The 19,499-nt window shown below is 35.9% G+C and overlaps 1 protein-coding gene across 23 annotated transcripts in view; it reads right to left on the reverse strand.

The window, feature by feature from the left end:
- Positions 1 to 305: 305 nt before the first annotated feature.
- The window catches only part of Sgip1 (SH3GL interacting endocytic adaptor 1), a 200,500-nt gene continuing 181,306 nt past the window's right edge, over positions 306 to 19,499 (reverse strand). For all 23 annotated transcript variants that reach the window (XM_047541444.1, XM_047541437.1, XM_047541452.1 and 20 more), the window contains 6 exons: positions 13,996 to 14,151; positions 10,671 to 10,803; positions 6,458 to 6,660; positions 5,242 to 5,306; positions 4,501 to 4,665; positions 306 to 3,088 (listed from right to left, as the gene is read on the reverse strand). In XM_047541444.1, the coding sequence (XP_047397400.1) occupies positions 3,066 to 3,088; positions 4,501 to 4,665; positions 5,242 to 5,306; positions 6,458 to 6,660; positions 10,671 to 10,803; positions 13,996 to 14,151 (745 nt within the window). In that variant the 3' untranslated portion in view covers positions 306 to 3,065. The remainder of the gene's footprint in view (positions 3,089 to 4,500; positions 4,666 to 5,241; positions 5,307 to 6,457; positions 6,661 to 10,670; positions 10,804 to 13,995; positions 14,152 to 19,499) is intronic.

Consider the following 19,499-nt stretch of genomic DNA (forward strand, 5'->3'; position numbering starts at 1 on the left):
TCACCACCTTCTTGGAAAAGAAGATTTTAAAATGGAAATCTGTGTAATCAGAGATGAAATATTTTTCAGATTGAGACTGAGTAAAAACAAAACAAATCCAAAACAGAACATCAGTCAGTTGACTTTCTGAGAGATTCCTGTGTATTCACTGAAAATCATATGAAACATGGGCGTTCTTTCCTTGGAGGTGAATATATTCCCAAATACCATACAGAGAATTTTCATTTTGATTGTAGATGGAGTGAATAGAACTTTAAGATGTAATATTTAATTCTTAGAAATTATACATTCCAATTATGATAAAATTCAGACTAATTATAATAAGAATTTATTTTTTAAAAATTTCATAAAAATATGGGATTTATTTGAAGAGAAAACATACTTTTCATGTTGCCAAAATAAAGCAGTACCATTTATATTTTCTATCTTGTTAGAGCATAGTCTTTTGGAATCATAATGTTCAGGAGACAGTGTTCAGGTTAACTAGAACTTTTTATTTTAACCCTTTATACTGAAAATCATCTTAAGATATACTATCTACTTTGTTCTGACCTAGGAACTGATCATGAACCTGACTTGATATGTCTTTGATAACTGAGACTTTTGCATTGTTTAGGATCTTTTTTTTTAAAACATGAAATCTTATTCTACAGTACTGTGAAAATATAGGTTTGACCTACAACTAAAACAAAAGAAAATAAAACAAAACAAAACAAAACAAAACACCAAAATCTAAATCCCTGATATAAACTTGCTGTGTTATTATTTGACCTGTTTTCTGAAGGGGGAAGGAATACATTCTCTACTGAGGTTCTGGTTATTCAAGGTTTAACAATTTTGAAATCACTGACTTCTATTTGGTTTCATGAAGGCCAAATATGGGGTCATAGCAGTTCTTCATAGTTTCAAATTTAGTTCCTGGAAACATCTGAATAATGTTAGAAACTACTAAAATCTATATTTTTAATTACGTTTTTTACAATATTGACAAAATTATTCTTTGGAAAAAAAACTGTGTTTAATTACTAATTCATTCTAAATCTATATAAAATAAAATATAAAGAGAAAAACATGAGAACCAGTAATATTTACATATTTTTAATATGCTTTGTGTTAATATTCAATGTTTTTTCATGAACTGATATTTAAAAACCATGTTTTTTTATTTTCATACTATAGATAATTCTCAATTTTCTGCTGTATACTCTCCAATGGTTTTAGTGTTCTGAATTTTCCCATGTTTTGGGGATTTAAAGGTTTGCATTTTTCAAATTTGGTTTCGAAGTCAGATTGAATATTTTTACTTAAAATGAGTATATTAATTAGTTTGTTCAAAAAAACTTCAACACCACAGGGCTTTGGGGAACCAACTGACAGTTTGTTTGAATACTTAGAATTCTTTCAAGGTAAAACAGGTCATTCTGAACATTCTTTTGGTAGCAAGCATTGATTGAAGAGTACAAAGAGTAATTTAAAAATTTCCACTATAAACAATTACCAGTCACAATCTCATTTTAAAAGTGAGATCTAAAAAATTTAATTTCAATCTAAAATTTAAAGGGGCTAAAGATTCTTTGTCAAATTTGAGTGAATATAAAATGAAATTTAGCAGCTAATGGCAAATAGAACAATTAATTTTAGTTATTTAATAATATAACCCAGAATAGGACTTGGTGTTTATGTTTAAAATAAGTTTTATGACTTAAAGGCAGAATAATGTTTTCAGATCTTAATGGGGGAAGATTTTACAACTGGGTTTGTTGAAGGAATTCTCTCTGACTCCCCACGTCCTGGGGCCAGACTGAGGAATTGCAATTTTTGTGGTCCTTGGAACAATGAGATGACTTGGATGACTCTTCTCTTGATTCCCCAACAATAGCAAAGATTGACAGTTTTATACAATGAATCTTAATCATCCAAAAGGAAATTTATTGTACAATAACGTGAATAGAATTTCATTTATAAAGCTTATTTGTTCTTTCCCAAATGATAAAAATGATAATTAAAATTCTCCTTCTGGATCTAAACAGGGAACTAAAAATTATTTTCTGAGATTCTTATTCTCAGTGTTTTGATTCCTGTGGGTAAAGAGGAAGACATGAGGTATCATTCCCTCAGGCTGGGTGAGAGAGACCATCTGTTCAGAGGAATTGTGCAAACGTTGTTGACCAGTTCAACTACGGAAGGTCTTGAAATCTTAGTCACAATTTTGCTTTTAGTCTGACTGGTTATTCAGCAATCTCCACATTTGTTAAACTGCAGAGAGAGGGGGAAGTAGTTAAGATTTTGACATCTTCTTTACTCTTGGTTATCATTTAATATACTTAAACTTTAAATATGAATTGCTTTCCCTTTTTACACAAGTTATAAAAATAAGAGGCCCTGTTTACAGTTTGCATTTTTATGAAATTTGCAGTTTGAAAAAAAAGCTTTTTAAAAAGTGGTAATTAATGCTTTTCTTTGAATATGCTGTAACCTTAGAATTTTTTTCTGAAATAGTTTCTGAATTTAACCCACTAAACATTTGAAGATAGAATTTTTATTTAGCACTAGAGTAAAACATACTAAGGACTAAAGAAAAGTAAGTTCTTTTTTCTTCTGGTTCCATTGAAGTTTCTTTATATGTGGCACCCCCTTTATGACAGCTATCAATATTATATTTAAATTTTATATATTGACAAAATGCAACCTACCTCTGTAAGCATTGTGCCATTCAACAGTACTACTATTAAATTTACATACCACAGTTTAAATTACATCCGTTTCAGGAATGGTAAAATGCTAAAACTCAAGTGTCTAACTGCCTTACTGGAATGATAATACAATTTACAAATACAATAATTACATTTTAAAACCATTAACAATATTACACCTAGAAGTAAATACTGTAGGACTGGTCATCATGGTGTGGTGTGAGGGAAATCACTGCTGAAAGCCATCGACTTTCCAGCTGATAGATCCCAAGTGCAGATATTGGTTTGCTCTCATCAAACCAGAATTAAAACCTGTTCTCATACAACAGTTCTCCATTATATGAATCCTCCAGATCCTTGCATAAGATTTTATTAGTTATCTGCCAAGTATTTTCCTGCAAAACAAAACAACACATCAATAGGTTATCTGCTATTTTGATATTGTGATTGTATTCCAATATATATAATATAATAATAATATGTGTTATTTTTTTCTATTCCTTTTGTCCTACCTCTTGGAGCCAAAAATTGTATACTTTAGGTTGCAATACTAATACAAAGTACATAAAGGGTTTTTTTTTTTTTTTTTTTGGTACTGGGGATTGAACTCAAGGATACTTAACCACTGAGCCACATCCCCAACCCTTTTTTGTATTTTATTTAGAAACAGGTTCTCACTGAGTTGCTGAGGTTGGCTTTGAATTCTCCATCCTTCTGCCTCAGCCTCCTAAGCCAGTGTGCCTGGCCCCCTATTTAAAGGTTTTTTAACTTTCAATTTTCTACATCAACTAGTTGACTTTTAACACTTCCATTTTTTGCAGAGGTTTGTTTTGCTCAGAATAGGTGGTGGTGTTGGGGGTTTTCCCCTGCATATGAGAATCCAACTTTTTTTTAGGAAGGGTGATTATACAATTTATTTTCCAACTTGGTTCATTTTTGAGAGTGAAAGAGATATAAGCAACAATCACATCAACACAGCAGTTCAGTGGGCATGAAAGACAGGACTTAGGGGCTGAGATATAGCTGGGTGGTAGAGTACTTGCTTAGCAGGCAAGAAGCCTTGGGTTCCATTACCAGCACCACAAAAATAAAAACAAAAACAAAAACAAACAAACTCCCCAAAGACAACCAGGATTTATCCTGGCAAATCATACTTGACAAAAATAATCACCCTAATATTGGGAATCCTCCCTCTGCCCCATTAATGAAAAGAAAATGAAAAAAACGTACTCCTTGTGCCAAATAAAACCAGTCTCATGGTCATGTTCACTTCATGGGCAAATGGTTCCAATCTGTGGCCTAGATTATTCAAAGTCGTTATTAAAGTGAAAAGAGATTCTCCTAGTTCTCAGCTAAGCCTGGCAAGTCTAAAATCTATGAAGTCTTGCTGGAACAAAAAGTTTACAAGTCCAACACTCCCATGCCTTAGGGGTGTCACAAATTTTGTGTTCTTTTTCCTTTAAAAAAAAAGAGTTTTCAGATGGGGATAAATTCAAAGACAAACAGGTTTTATCTTATTTGCCAATATAAGGAAAGCAGGATTTATTCCATTGACCTCCATATACATGTGTATAGTGGGATGACTTGTCAGTCAACATAAGAAACAGAGCCAGCATAAGCAACATTCCTGATTTCTGACTTCCAGCTCATTGTTCCATTTGTATTTCATCCAACTATTGGTTTACTTTCTTATTGGGAGTGAGGAAGAGGAAGGAAAACAGCAAGAAAACCATAACCTATTCCTTCTTAAGGAAGAGTAGCAGAAGCAAACTTATTTTTGCAAATAGAATTTGAGACACTGATTTACCTGCTGCAAATCTTTTCTTGATGAGTGAAAACCGGTACCCTGCTCCAACAAGTTCAATGTCACAGCCAGAAAGAGTGCTTCCTTCACTTGTGAACTGCACAACCAGTGGGGAAGGTTTGCTTGGGCCTTCAGATAGCTGAAATCTTGCTAATAAGGAACCCACCCCTTGGGAAAAAAAATGGAGTATTACAAGAAAACAGGCAACATAACATTCTGGATATAATTTTGGAAACTGTATTAGAAAGTTAACATGCAAAGTTGGACTTACTAGGAAATAGTCCAAGCTTCAGTGACAACATTGTGATGAATGAAATGTGTCATTGAATAGTATGAGCAATTCTATTTGCACATTGGTGGAAGTGTGTTCAGCAAAATGGTACTTCAAAATTTGGAGGCATGCTGCATGGAAGATCATGTATTTTCCAAATTTTGATTAATATCAGAGGGGAGTGAAAAATATTTACTTTAGGAGTGTGGATCTACTAGAGGATGGGGACATGCCTCCGTAAGCTCTTCTCTCCTGAAAGGATGGTCTGTGAATTGAGGTCTTGGTAGGAAGGGGAAGAGGAAGAGTACTTGAAGAATTGTTTGTTTTTATTGATTGAAATAACTAGATGCAAAAATGACATTAAGTATTCTGTTTGTCTTTAGTGGCACATGTATTTTGGTTCATAATTGGCATTTACCTACAAGTTATTTCAGCTTTACATACTAAACAAAGTAAGCCTGTGATTTTTTTACCTCCATTTTCTGACTTCTGAGAGATATCGGGAATCTTCCACAGTATTCTTTGTTGTTCAGCATTCCTAAAGGTAAAATAGAAAAAAGGTCTGTCCCTGTGCAAGGATGCTTTTTTGCCTTTTTAAAAAGAATGTCGAGAAGTTTAGCTTTAATTTTTAAAGTATTCCTATGTACCTATATACACATATGTTTCTCTTTTCCTGATCCTAACTAGCTACAACACTGTGAGCTAAACATTTAGAGAATAATAAAACGTTTAGAAAAAAAGTTTTGAACACATCTGTTGAAAGAATAGAAAGTATTCACTAATTAATTCAGACATTTAAATTGCAACTATCACTGGGCTGGCTCATTTAAAAAAATATTCTACTTTTTGCTTTTGATGGTCATAGGGAAAAACTGGAATGGTCTTTCTAGGATGAGTCCTTTATGATGGACGCTTTTGGAACTGGGTATCTCTTCAGTTTCTAGTCCCCTACCTTCGCCACCAGGCCTTTTTACGTAGTTCAGAGGCTAGAGGAGGTGCACTACATTTCCCAGACGCCCTTGCAGTAGAAGGCTTAGATGTAAATTTGGTCCCACTGGCTGGGGAGATAGCTCAGATGGTAAAGTGCTTGCCTTGCAAGCACAAGGCTGTGGGTTTGATTCCCAGCACCACAAAAAATTTGGAAAAATTTGGTCCCACCAATTACAGACTCAGTTTGAGATCTGGAAGGAGAGAGAGGCAGAGGCCCTTTCCTTGCTGCCTTCACTGTTTCCCTCTAGCCAGCAACCCAACTGAGACGTGGGACTCTTCTAACACAGGGGACAGTCTGGTTTCTAGTGTCTCGGGTTTTGAGAGGTAAGAGCTTTCTGATCCTTGTATCAGATTTACAGGATTGGGTTCTTGAGTTTAGTGATTCCACTGGAGTTTAGTGATTCCACTGGTCGTCTCTAATTTCTCTCCTTCCCACAGCTATGGCAGAGGCAGCGGGTTCCCGGGTCATTTCTTACAATGTTCTGGGAAACATTCTTGGAGGTCCAGCCCAAGCCTGTTCCTCTAGCACTTCCACCATCGTGGAAGCGTTGACATCCCTGTGCTAAAACATTTTTGCTTAAAATAACTACAGCGGTTTCTGTTTCCTGCCCTGAACTCTCTCACACTGGCCTGCTGCGATCTGCTACAGGAAACACAAATGCCAAGGAATCTGAGACCAGAGGATGAGCAGCTTCTCACCAGACTGCGGGCGGAAGCACGGCCTGGAGCTTGGTCACGCCTCCGTCTATGGGGACCAGGAACTGCACGTTGTTCAGGGCCACGGCCGTGGTCATGGCGTCCGTGTTGTATTTGTAATCTATGCGCAGGTCAGTGCTTGCAGGCTCACATCGCCAGTTCACTGCCAGGTTCAGAGGCGTGGACTGAATGCCCTGGGCAGACACCTTGCCAAATGACAGGAAAGGGAATATTTAAGGCTCAAACGTCAATCTGAAACTAAACCAGAAGCTCTGATTATCTCCCAAAAGAATAGTTTTAGATATCAAAATGTCATAATGTCTTTTGTGTGGCTCTCAAAGGAGCAGTCAGTGAAAAGCACTGTAAAGGGTACTGTGTGAGAGAGAACTAGGTACTTCAGGCACACTGTTACAAATTAAAAACAAAGTCAATTACTTAAATCTCTTCAGCACATAAGAGTTTACAATGCATTTTCTGCTGACGAGGAAGGTGGGATAGCACACTGGTTAGTAGCTGAGGCCACAAAGGTCATAAAGCTCCAGAGTCCTGGTGTGAATTCAGATTCTGCTACTTATAAGCTTGGACATAATTTCTCTGAACCTCAATTATTTCCTTGTCTGCCAAATGGGAATTTTAACAATAATATTTTCCCACAGGACTTCAATCAGGAAGGTTGAAGGAGATGAAACAGCACAAAGTCTAGCACACAGCAAGAAATCAATGTTTTAATAAATGTCACCTATTAATAGTCTCACCAATTTGCTCTTCACAACAAACTGTGAGATAGACAAAAAGGGTTATTATTAATTACCTCCTTTTTGATTTATGCCAAAGTAAGAAATTTACCTCCGTTCCTCTAACTGGAAAAACTACTTTCTAGTTTGAACCAACCATGAGTTAGTTAGACCAAGAAAAAGCCAGGTTTGAAGAATCAACAGCATTTTGTCTTGTCTAAAGACGATAATATAATTTTGAATTCTGGGTCCACAGTAAAAAATTCCGTGTTATCATTATTTGATTATGATTGTGACTAGATCTCTTGGAGATTCTCCTCTGCTCGGTTTGTGCACACTGCAGAGACTGTGTGGGGTCTGTCTTTGCCTTTGTATTTTTATTCAGGGAGTATGAGATTTGCTGCTTTTGAAGAATATATACAACTAACTGGAAATGCCAGCACATATAGATGCCCTGGGGAAGGGTCCTGAGGGTGGGTTGGGTCACAAGCAGGGGTGGTTGTTGCAGATACAGTTCAGAAATGGGTTCTTTAAAAAAAAAAATGTATTAGTGTTTTCTAATTATATGGAATAATAGGAACTTTGATTATATTCACTCTACCATTACTCTCCTTTACCCTCCCCCTCCTCCTCTGATCCCCTCTTATAAGATGACAGATATGACTTTTGATGAAAATTTTAACCAGCTAGCCACTATAATGGCTTTTTTAAAAAATTAAAATACTGTTAGCAGTACAATGTTTCCTACAAATAAACTTATTGGGAAATCTGTTATCTAAAGTAGAGATCAAAAGCCAGGCAAGCACCTTCCTCCCCTGTTCTTTTTTCTGGGTTCTATCCTCCTCTACCTCCCTCAGTAGCAGTTCTCAACTCCATAAAGGTTCCTCTACACAGGGGGAGGCTTTTTGCATAGGTAAAGTTGTGTTTTTGATTGTCTCAATTTCTGGGCTATGGTATTGGTGGTCACAGACTAAACATGCTGAGATTTGACAGCAGTCTCGCAAACGCTAGCAGTGCCCTGAACCCCTACTCTTTGCATTGTTTTAAAACAACAACACAATTGAATCATAGCAAAAAGGATTCCTCAGAGCAAACTTTGAAGGACAGGACTAGTGCCACTTATGGTTCTGAGTAATTTGAAATATAGTAGACTACTCTCTCCTTATGATGACCTGTAAAATATCTACGTGGGTATATTTTTACCCTTATTTGCAGCAGCAAAAAGGATTCTGGGAGATTGAATACCCAAAGTCAGTGGCCATTAGGAAATTTACTTGATTCCAGAATTTAATCTCTTTACATTTTACACGAAGCTCATATTGCAATAAGTGAATTGTTTACTCTCTAGATTCAATTAATAACAAACATAGAGAATAAAAATATTCCACAGGATGTAAAAGTTTTAAAAATCTTTAAATCTGAAATGAAAATTTAGATACAGTGTTTGTACTTAGATTCGTGAAGGGAATTAACTACAGTTTTATTTCCATACTTGTATATGAGAACACCCATGTACCTTGAAATTTAACTTTTTATTCAGGTGAAAATTAAATTTGGACTTTCCATTTCTTATTCCTTTTCATTTCTCTTACAAGTTCACAGCAGTCACTAGATATGTTTAAATATTTTAGAAAAAAAGTTAAATAAAATACATTTTCTATTATATTTTACTTACAAAAGTAAGGAACTTATGCCATAGCATATGCTTGTTGGTACTATATAACCTATAATATCTAAAGCTTAAATAATACTGAAGTAGGATAGAAAAATTAACAGGTAAAAGGGAGACATGAAGGAAGGACAGGAAATAAAATTTTAGTTTAAAATTCTGCATACTTTTCCAGGACTGTCACACCCTACACCAGTCTGTTATCTAGGCTTGTTATTGTCAAATTCCTGGGAAATCTGTAACTCTTTCTTAGAACTGTTAATTACCCCCCCCAATAAATTGATTAAGTAATGACAGATACAATATCTTGAGGAACCTAAATTTAGGGAACTTTTCAGTGCTATCTATTGATGAGATAATGAAGACCCTCTCTGCCTAAGGATCTGGAGTTTGACCAGATCACAGAAACTGCCTTGAGATTTCAGGACTGATATCATCCCTACATACCTTTCCATACTGACCTCTCACCAAGTTTCCTTTAGAAGAAGAGCCAGGAACCCCCAGAGTGTGTTTCCCACTCTGAATGGCCTGCATTCTCCTCATTCTCCTTGAATACCTATCTATTTTCTTAAATAAACCTGTCTATGCCTCTGACAGGTGGCACTAAAATTCTTTTCCATCATGAAAGTCAAGGACACTGCTGGTCCTGCATCTAGTTCCCCATCTCTTGGGAACACCTTAGACCCTTCTTCAGAGATACATTTGCTCTGTAACAATACTATCCTCATAGGAAAAAACATTACATTTGTTTGCATTTATGTAATACGTACCACCATATGGATAGTCCCCTTTCAATGACTTTCCTAGTGTTTTTCAAACTATAGAGTGCATTAGAATCACTTGGGGAACTTATCAAAAATACAGGTACACACAAGTAAATAAAAATCTCTGTGGTGTCAGGGTGAAGGAACATACTATATTTAATGTATACACATGTATTTCTTTTTAGCATCAGTTCAGAGTCAGCATTGGTCTACGAATTCCCTGGTAACTGAACTGTGCAGTCATTTTTGAGATGTACTGAATTCTATTAAAATGCAACTTTCTTTATATGAAGAAAAGTACTCTGAATATATTTAATCATCAAAATTATTATGCATTAAAAACAATGTAGGAGAGGCTGAGGGTGTAACTCAGTGGAAGAGCACTTGCTTAGCATGCTCAAGGCCTGGATTGGATCCCCAGTTCTGGGAAACAAAAATCAAGAAGGTCCAAGTAACTGGGAATCAGGTGGACACTCAGACATATAACATTAGTCAAATATATTTATTTACTAGATCAGTAATAATTTCAGATAAGGGCAATCCTTTACACAAAAAGAATCTCTCAGATACAATATTGTATTTTATCAAACTTTTTTTGATATTGAATTATTTCTTATATCTTAATTATATAAGAATTATATCTTAAGCTTTATTAGAACCTTTCATAGGACTATTGCACTATGAAAAAACCCAGATTATATACATTAAATCATTTTAAAAAGAACTTTTAGAACAGTAATGATCTTAAAATTACAGTGATCTAGTTTAATGATACTTATACTTTTAATGTAATTTTCTGTTTCTTCATTTTGTGTTACGTTTCTTTGATTTTTTAAGAGACTATTTCACTTGTAAGTTTAAATAAAGATGTATATGAATATTATTGTCATTAGTCATGGAGTAGTTCTTTAAGGTTGCATTTCCTTATAATGACAGCTTTCATATAATATTAAAATAAATTATTATTTTATTTACTTTTACTTAATATTAAGTACTTTAGAATGTAAGCTGTAATGTGAAGGACATCCTGGTCATATAAATAGGCTTACCTGATATTTGAGCATGTCCACATTATAATATGTAGCCTGGGGTTTTTGTTCCGACACTTTTTTTAGGTGAGTCATCAGATTTGGCATGTTTACCCAGAATTCCTTGGAATTGGCATCATTTTGTGTATTATCACTATTTAAGTGGGAAGAAAAATGATTAAGTGGCAGCTCATACAAATAACATCTCTACATAAAAAGCATCATGGAAGATTGCTATCTGATTTCTGTATCCACCTTGGACAACTGGTAGAGATTATATTATTCACAGTTGTGCAGTTTAAGTACAAACGTGGTTCTGAATGGTATCATGTTAACACATTAATATCAATAGTGAGGTGCTACTGTTCTATAATTCTCAGTGAGTACCCAGTAACATTAACTAGTCCTTAATCATGGTTAATCATGATTGCTTTAAACCATGATTTATCAGTGATTGCTTTAAAGAATGACTTATAACCCCAACTTAACTTTTTCTGTATCACCTCAGTTTTGTCAGAATTAGTCAGTTAATGCAATTAAGAAGCTGAACATGTTTATTTGCTTTGAATTCACTTGAACAGTAGTTTTCAGAAATTATCCAGTTAAAGAATTGACCAAAGGTAAACATGTTACTAACATGTTCCTGGTTTATTACTAACCCAGGAAGAAAAGGGTGATGCAAAAATTCCCATGCTACCTTTTCAACATTCAAGATATCATCCAAGAGTATCTAAATCATAAATAATACATCCAAGATGATCCTGGAGTGTAAGTGATGGTAACCATGGTGGTTACGATGGAAGAGCAGAGAGCAGTCTTGATGATCCCAGGAGGGTGGTATCCCTATGAATTGTTCGTTTTGCTCAGAGGCATGTCCATAGACCACCCATCCAATCCATCTTGTAGGTGCTTTTCTCAATAAGAATCAAGCAAGAGTGCACAAAGCATTTGTTCATTTCCAACATATCAGGGAAACTGGGGCCCCATGTGAATTTGTAACTGGACACACAGCTTGTTTACTGATTATCTCACTTTCAGAATTTCCTCTAGCATTTTGTAGCTACAATTCCTGAGCACCCATTATGTTCCAGGCGTTCTGCTAGACACATTATAAACAATTACATTAAAACCTACCCTGCAAAGAAAGTAATATCTTTACTTTAAAAGATGAACAAATTTATAGTGCAAGAACATTAGTGGCTAAGAAGAGAGAAGGATGATAAAGTGAAAAAGAGATAAAGGGAGATCAAAAGGGAGATGCTACCATTTAGTCTCCAGAAGGCAAACAAACCAAGCAGAGTCACAAAAATCAGGGTCTTAAAAGTACCACTGGTCTGTTGGGTGGGGCTGGTGTCTAGGAGGGAGAGGCCAGGTCTCAGTGTGACCTGTGTAGCTCTGCTAGGCTCTGATATGAGGTGACTGCCAACAAAGCAAAGCTCTTTAAATTTTATGGGGCCTGGAAAAGAGCCTGGCTCATGAGACTTTGCCCCTGTTCAATCTGAACTAAGGATAGTGAGCAGGGCTGTTCACTTTACTTTTATTTTAAAGCATCTAAGTTACCTCAAGCTTCCAGAGCTGTCACTATACAAAGAGGCAGGAGATAAGAGCAATTGGAAGTAAATGAAATTAAGTAATCTGCTTAAGGTCACAGCTACTAAGTAATAGGTCCAGGATTGCAGCCCCGGTCAATTCCACTGGTTAATCTTTCCCACTAGACCATAACAGAGGTTAGGAATTAATATCTAGCAGCAAGCCATTCATTTACACTAAGTAGAGCTGAATAATTGGGAGAATCTTAATAGTGCCATTTTTAAAAACAATTGCATCTGCTCAATTTAAAAATAAGCTAAGTCACATATCTATGATTGTTTCCTCAAAGAACCTGCTTTAATAAATATTCCAGAAAGCTTTGCCAACTGAATGCCTGCAGAGAGACAGAATTCCTCAATGCTCAAGAAATCATGAGAATTCTTCAGTCTCATACTTGGGTTGACAATTGTTCCTGAACATTCTTTGTAGGCAAATCCCTTTCCTAAGGGAAAAGTAGAAGTCACAGGGATTGTAAACCTAAATGTCTCCCTTTTACTAATCTCAATGACATCTTTCAGTAAAGATAAATGAGAGAATTGGCTGGATCTAAGATGATAGATGCCAAAAGGTTTACACTGAAGTGAAAAAAGTTTCGTCACCATTGCCTTTTAAAAACTAGAGGTGATAGTGATGGTGTAGCAGCGGTACTTAACAAAACCAAACAGGCTCTGACTGGCTAAAGTGTCACCCATTCCAGCCCTGAGATGAATATGAAAGATCCAGGTTGATGTGGGACTCAGCCTGTCTCTGATTGGCAGACCTGGTTGTAGCCAGAGGGATTCCTAGGCGATCTATAGCCAACGGTGAGAACAGAGAGGCTAGGAAAGGGTACACTTGGTGCTCAAAGGAAATAGTAACAAACTTAGATTCTGGGACCAGTGCAATGTGAAGCCACCAGAGGGCGATGAGCAAAGATGGCTGAGTGATATCAGAAAATGTCATTTGGCTGTTTAAATATATTGTAGCCAGGCAAGATAGGATTCAGAAAGGGAAGCAGTTGCTGTGGTCCAGGGAAATGTAGTGACCACTTTCACCAAGGAGGTTGTAGCAAACAAAAAATGTGGGCACTTTAGGGAGAGTTTTTTAAACAGAATATCAGGATCTAGTGAAGAGACAGCTGTTAATGACTCCTTTTATTTCATCCACTGCAAATAAGTAACGAAACAGTTTATCATTTTAATATCATGCATATATATGTCTGTGTAGCTGTGCATGTGCATAATAAAGACATCATTTCAGATTTAATAGTTAGAAAATGTGAAAAAGTATTTATACAAAAATATTTGCATAAGCTTCTTTGATATCATACCTGTAAAGTTCCATCAAAACACTTAACCATTATAATGCAATTATGTTTAACAAGAAAGACATTCAAGTTCATGGGAAGAATAGCTTACAGTTTAAATATTATTTAATTTAAAAATATACTAATACAACAAAAGATTTTCCTATTATTAGGTTTATTGTTCAATGAATAGATTGTTACTAACACTTTTTTTTATTTTAAATATCTCTTAAACCACTTCAGATAGTTGTTCATGAAAATACCCATATGCATATGCAGCTACTCATACACGTGGAATTACCCATGGAAAACTTTGACAGCTGATGAAAGTTCTGTGTCTGAATCTACAAGCATATCTGAGCAGTGGTAATTAGTGACAGTGCTACTTTTTTTGCTAAGGTATATCCATCATCTAAGTACAAAGTGCTAAACCACACATATCTCTAAAAATTTATGCAAAATCATATTTACCAGCAGAGAAGTTGGGGATTTGGCAGGACATGTTCTAACCTGCTGAAATTTATCACCCGAAAAGTCAGAGCAGCTGGGGATGGGTTGTTGGCAAAGTGTCTGGTGATGCCAGCAGGAAAAGACAACACCATTTCTCCAGTAATCTTAACGATACATCTGGTGTTTCAAAACGCATGAGAGGAGAGAGAGAGGAAACCCAGGTCAATACACTGTCAATCAAAAGAGTTAAAAAAAAAAAAAAGAAAATATTTGGGTGACCACATAAATAGCAAAAGAGATGATAGGTGTGCTTTGAATTCCGCTCCCAGCCTCTAAGTCATTTCTAACTTATGTGAGAACCTGTTGCTTAAAACTTACTTGTAAAGAGTGAACAATAGAATAAAAGTCAAAGTCTTTAGGTTGACTTCACAAATAGAATCATCTACTCTTGTGATTTTCACTTTGATTTCTGATTTTTTTAATTAAAAATTTTTTATAGTTGTAGATAGACAGCATGCTTTTATTTTATTTGTTTATTTTTATGTGGTGCTAAGGATTGAACCCAGTGCCTCACACATGCTAGGCAAGTGCTCTGCCACTGGGCTACAGTCCCAGCCCCTGATTTGTGTTTTTGGCAGAATGTTTCAAGATATTAAATTGCACCATGTTATCACACTTTACTGAGACTTTGAGTAATGTGGTTAGTGCCGTGAGCAAAGTCTTTTATGTACTCATGAGGTAAATTTCTTGCTTGCTATTTAGTTCTATTAATTTGTCTATTTGGTCACAATTATAAAATCAGCCCTAGAAATTAACAGAATAAAATGATATTTTGTAAGAAAAAATACTCCTTTTTTTGTTAAGTAGGCTTTATGAAGGCACAATTAACATACAAGAAAGTGCACTTACTTATAGCATAAAATTCCATAACATTGTATGATGTGAAATCACCATACAACCAAGATAACCATTTCTATCACCCCAAAGTTTTCCTCTTGCCTTTTTGAACTCCATTTTTGTAATCTCTCTACCCCAACTTTCCACGCCCCATCCCTTGGCAATTGATAATATACTTTCTGTCACTATGTTAGTTTGTAATTTGTACAATTTTACATAACAGAATGACAAGGAATGTGCTTTTGAGGTGTCAAGGTCCTTTCTCTGAGAATAATTCTTTTGAGATTCATCCATGTAGTTGTGAGCATCAATAATTCATTCCTTCTTGTTGTTCTGAGGTACATGGATATACTACAATGTTTAAAAAAGAATCCATTCACCTGTTGAAAAGCATTCGGGTTCATTCCAGTTTTGTCTGTTATTAGTGATGACTATGTATGTGAGGCATTTGTATGGATACATGCTCTCCTTTCTCTTGGTAAATACATGAGTGAAATCACTGGATCACATGGTAAGTGTACCTTTAACTTTTGAAGAAACTGCCCAACTATTTTCTAAAGTGGAAAATACAACTGCGTGAGAGTGTTTCTTCCACTAGTTTCTTCCCTAGTGTGTTTCTTCCCTAGTCTTAGTTTTTCCTTTCTCCTAAGAGCACTTTAAAGGGCAAGTTTTCAGTTCATCAATTTGTTTCTTATAGGTTGTATCTAACCCAGATATTCTTTTGGTGTCCTAAGTAGTCTTTGCCAAACCCAAGGTCAAAATTTTTTCACCTACATTTTCTTCTAGAAGTTTTCTTTCTTTTTAGTTTTGCACTTACTTTGTGATCCATTTTTAGTTAGCTTTTGTATACAGTGTGAAATATAGATCTGGTTCATCTCTTTGTATGTAGATATCTAATTCTATCAACACAATTATTCAGAAATGACTATCCTTTCTCCATTGAATTACCTTGGGGAATTTTTTTGAAGTTTTTATATATGTTTGGGACTGTATCTGGATCCGCTGTTCTGTTTCATGGATCTATTTTTTTCCCCTCTGTAAACCAATACCATCCTGTCTTGATTATGGTAACTTTACAACAGTTCTGAAATCAAGTCATGATAGTCACCCAACTTCGTACTTTTTCAAAGTTGTTTTGGCTATCATACATCCATATGAAATTTAGAAGTACTATATTATTTTCAACATAAAATCAATTTATTACTTCTCAGTTTCAATTCATCATTAATTGCCTGCTCTAAGAAGATTGATTAATAATGGACCCTTTCTCCTTTGTGCCAACAAACTCCAAATTAAGTTTTGTCAGTAGAGGGCGCTGGAAAGAAAATATGCTCAGTTCCTGCAATGTACAGGACTTTTCTGGTGCTAAACTCCTGCAGTGAATGTGATGTCCCTTAGAGTGGGTTGTAAAAGTGGTTTTGCCAGTGACCAGTAGCATAAGCAGTTTCCCTGTGGTCTCAAGTACACCGAGTGGCTGGGCTGCCCCAATGGCCAGATTCTGCAAAGCAGGTTTCTGGCTCCCAGCTCCTGCCATGTGTGTGCTGAATTTCAACCTTCTCCATTGCTGGTTTCTGCAGTACATGCTGGCCAGCAGCACCACCTGCCATTAGTTTCCTTTGGCAACTCTGTAAGCCAGTTTTGCAGTAGCGTGCCTCAGCAACACACCTCCTCATGAACAGATGGAAGTCTGCAGGGCCCTGAAAACTTGAAGAAGTAAGCTGGAGCAGGCTTATGGCACACCTCCTTACCTCGCCTCTCAGGGGGAACTGGAGGTCCAGTGTTTGCAAATCTTTGTTTCATGCATTTTGCCCATATTAGAACTATTCCAGGTGGGAGGGTAAATTGGTCAGAATAGTCGATCTTGGTCAGAAGCAAAGATCTCAAAAAGCTTGTTTTTTTGGAAAATAGTAAATTTAGTCAGCCCTCTGCTTCTGTACATTCAGCCAACCACTGATGCATAATATTCAGAAAGAAACTATACTGAACAAATACAGACTTCTTTTTCTTGTCATTATTCCCTAAACAATGCAGGATACTGCTATTTACATAGCATGTACATGATATTAGACATTATAAATAATATAGAGATGATTTAAAGTATGTAAGAGGACTGCATAGGTTATAGGCTAAAGCGATCCCATTTTATGAGACTTGAGCATCTGCAGATTTTGGTATCTGTGTTGGGGGGCTCCTGAAATCTATTTCTACTCCCCCACACACTGAGGGATGCCTATATTTTAAATGAGTGAGCTTCTTTAAGACTTCTCCATACATCTGGATAATTGACTCATGTACCACTTCAGTTCCAAACACAGGAATGTAATTTCTAGGGAAATTGAGGTTAATAAGTGAAAACTTTGCTCACATTTAAGAACAGAAGACTCAATTTTGACCCACAGTCACTTGGTGTACTATGCAACTCTGTGACTGATGGGATATACCTAGCCCAGGTGAGGTGGTGCATATTCAAAATAGTGTGTGGGAAGAACTGCTATAGCTTTGAAAGTGTAATGCTGGGTCTGGGTTAGAAGTGGGGTGGGGGAAGGTGAGTTTCCTAAAATTGCCATGTATTTCCCCTTACTCAGATGTTATCCATGGGGCTGGGGAGATAGCTCAGCTGGTAGAGTGCTTGCCTTGCAAGCACAAGGCCCTGAGTTCTATCCCCAGTACCCAGTACCACATTAAAAAAAAAAACAAAAAAACAGATGTTATCCATGAATTTGCACTGCTCTGATTGAGAATTTTGGTTTTGGGAAGTTTGCATTTCTGTCTTTCCTGGAGAATATACTGATCTCTCAGATTGGGTACAAACTGTTGTCTTTCTTCTCTACTTTTTAGATTCATTAACCTTGTTTGATTACTGGTCCTTAATTGATGCCTAGACTGGGCTTCTCCTCAAGCCAATTCTACTCTTGATGTTTATCAATACATGAACGTGTACAATATTATTAGAATATTATTGAATATGAATAATATAGAATATTATTTGGCTCTGGAAGACAACCACAATTTGTCAGAGCACTTGTTAATTTCTATGTCAGCACCTACCATCACTCAATATATTGTTGCTAGTAGTAGTGGCCCACATGTTTTTTAATTGATAGGGAGTCTTCTCAGTTTCTTTTCCAGGTTGTTGAAAAGGAAATCTAAGAAGTGTCTTGGTAGGGAATACATTTAATCTTTTGAAAGCAAGTAAGAAAGGAGAGGATGTGACATTTATTAAGTCAATAAACATTTACTCACTCCATTGCCATGCAAGCTGTTATTATTTTGAGCAGGAGGCAATTATTAAAAAAAAAGAACAGTAAAACAGTTCCTGCCTCCCAAGAGCTTTCAGTGTTGGGTAACAGAAATAGTTTGCATAATCTAGAATAAGAAGCATTGAGGCTCCTGTTATATTTCTGCATCTCCATTGTCAGAGGCAGATCTTTGCTGATTTTTAATCCACTCAGTGTCTAATTGGATCCATTTTAAGTATAAAATTTAATATTTTGAATATTCATTAAAGAAAAATAATTTTTTGACTTAATGATTGTTCTTATCAGTATATAAGGTGGCTTCATTTCATGTGAGTTTGAATTATAGAAATTAAAAATGATGTGAAATGGAAATATGAACAAATTATTATTTTATGAATAAAATTTCAAATGGAGTGAATCCTCACAAATGAAACATTTGTCAAGAATGGCAATAATTTCAGTCAAGTGGTGAATGCCTTATAAATTGGGTTCTCCCTATTGCCATAGGCAGCACCATATTCACTGGCTGTCAGCAGCAATACTGGCCATTTTAGGGAGGGGAATGTTGAATCTGAATTAAGTGCTTTCACCAGAAACCCATCCTTCCTGTTGAGTGTAACTTCCATGTACCACATTGATAACTAATCCCACAGCCCTCTTCTTAAAAGGTCTTTGATGCATATGCAGTTTGCCTTCTTTTATTTATATATCTCTTTCACTGATTTGTATATTAGGCAAAATCCTTTTCATATTACAAGGCTCAATTCCAAGGAAGCACTTTTTAAAGGCTTCTTTACTTTCCCTCTCCATTCCTTAATTTTCCTCTCTCTAGGTCCCCTTGAACACAAGTACAGTTCATTTCTGTTGTAGTTTCTTGCACTTCTTATCTACTATTGGTAAGTACTGTGTTTTCAGTTCTGGGAAGACAAAGGTGCACAGAATGCAGAATAGGGCAGGAATTCAATGAGATGTTATAAGAATAATTTCACACTAGCAAATGTAGACATGGTACCTACACAAAATACCCAGTTCTATGGAATGCACTAGAATCAATAGCAATAAACAGAATCAGCATGGTACTGTACAAGCTTCCTGATAAAACAGGGTGACAATACAGAATAAATAATTAACATATGATGATAAGAGATGGTTAGCGTATATTTGAGAAACTCAAGTTTTTCTAAGGGATTAGAGAATGAATCCCTTCACTTTATCTTTTAGTGCCTTGGCTGTTCAAATATGAACTGATAATGTAGCAAAGGTAAAATGTTCTCTGCCTATGAGTTACTGAAAAAGATGTAGAAGTTAGAGTATCTGTTCAAGGTCTATCAATGTTCAGGGAATGAATGAAACTATATTTGAATGGGTTATTATTTCATATCATTGTAT

This window comes from Sciurus carolinensis, chromosome 1 (genome assembly GCF_902686445.1).
Source record: "Sciurus carolinensis chromosome 1, mSciCar1.2, whole genome shotgun sequence".
Lineage (NCBI taxonomy): Eukaryota > Metazoa > Chordata > Mammalia > Rodentia > Sciuridae > Sciurus > Sciurus carolinensis.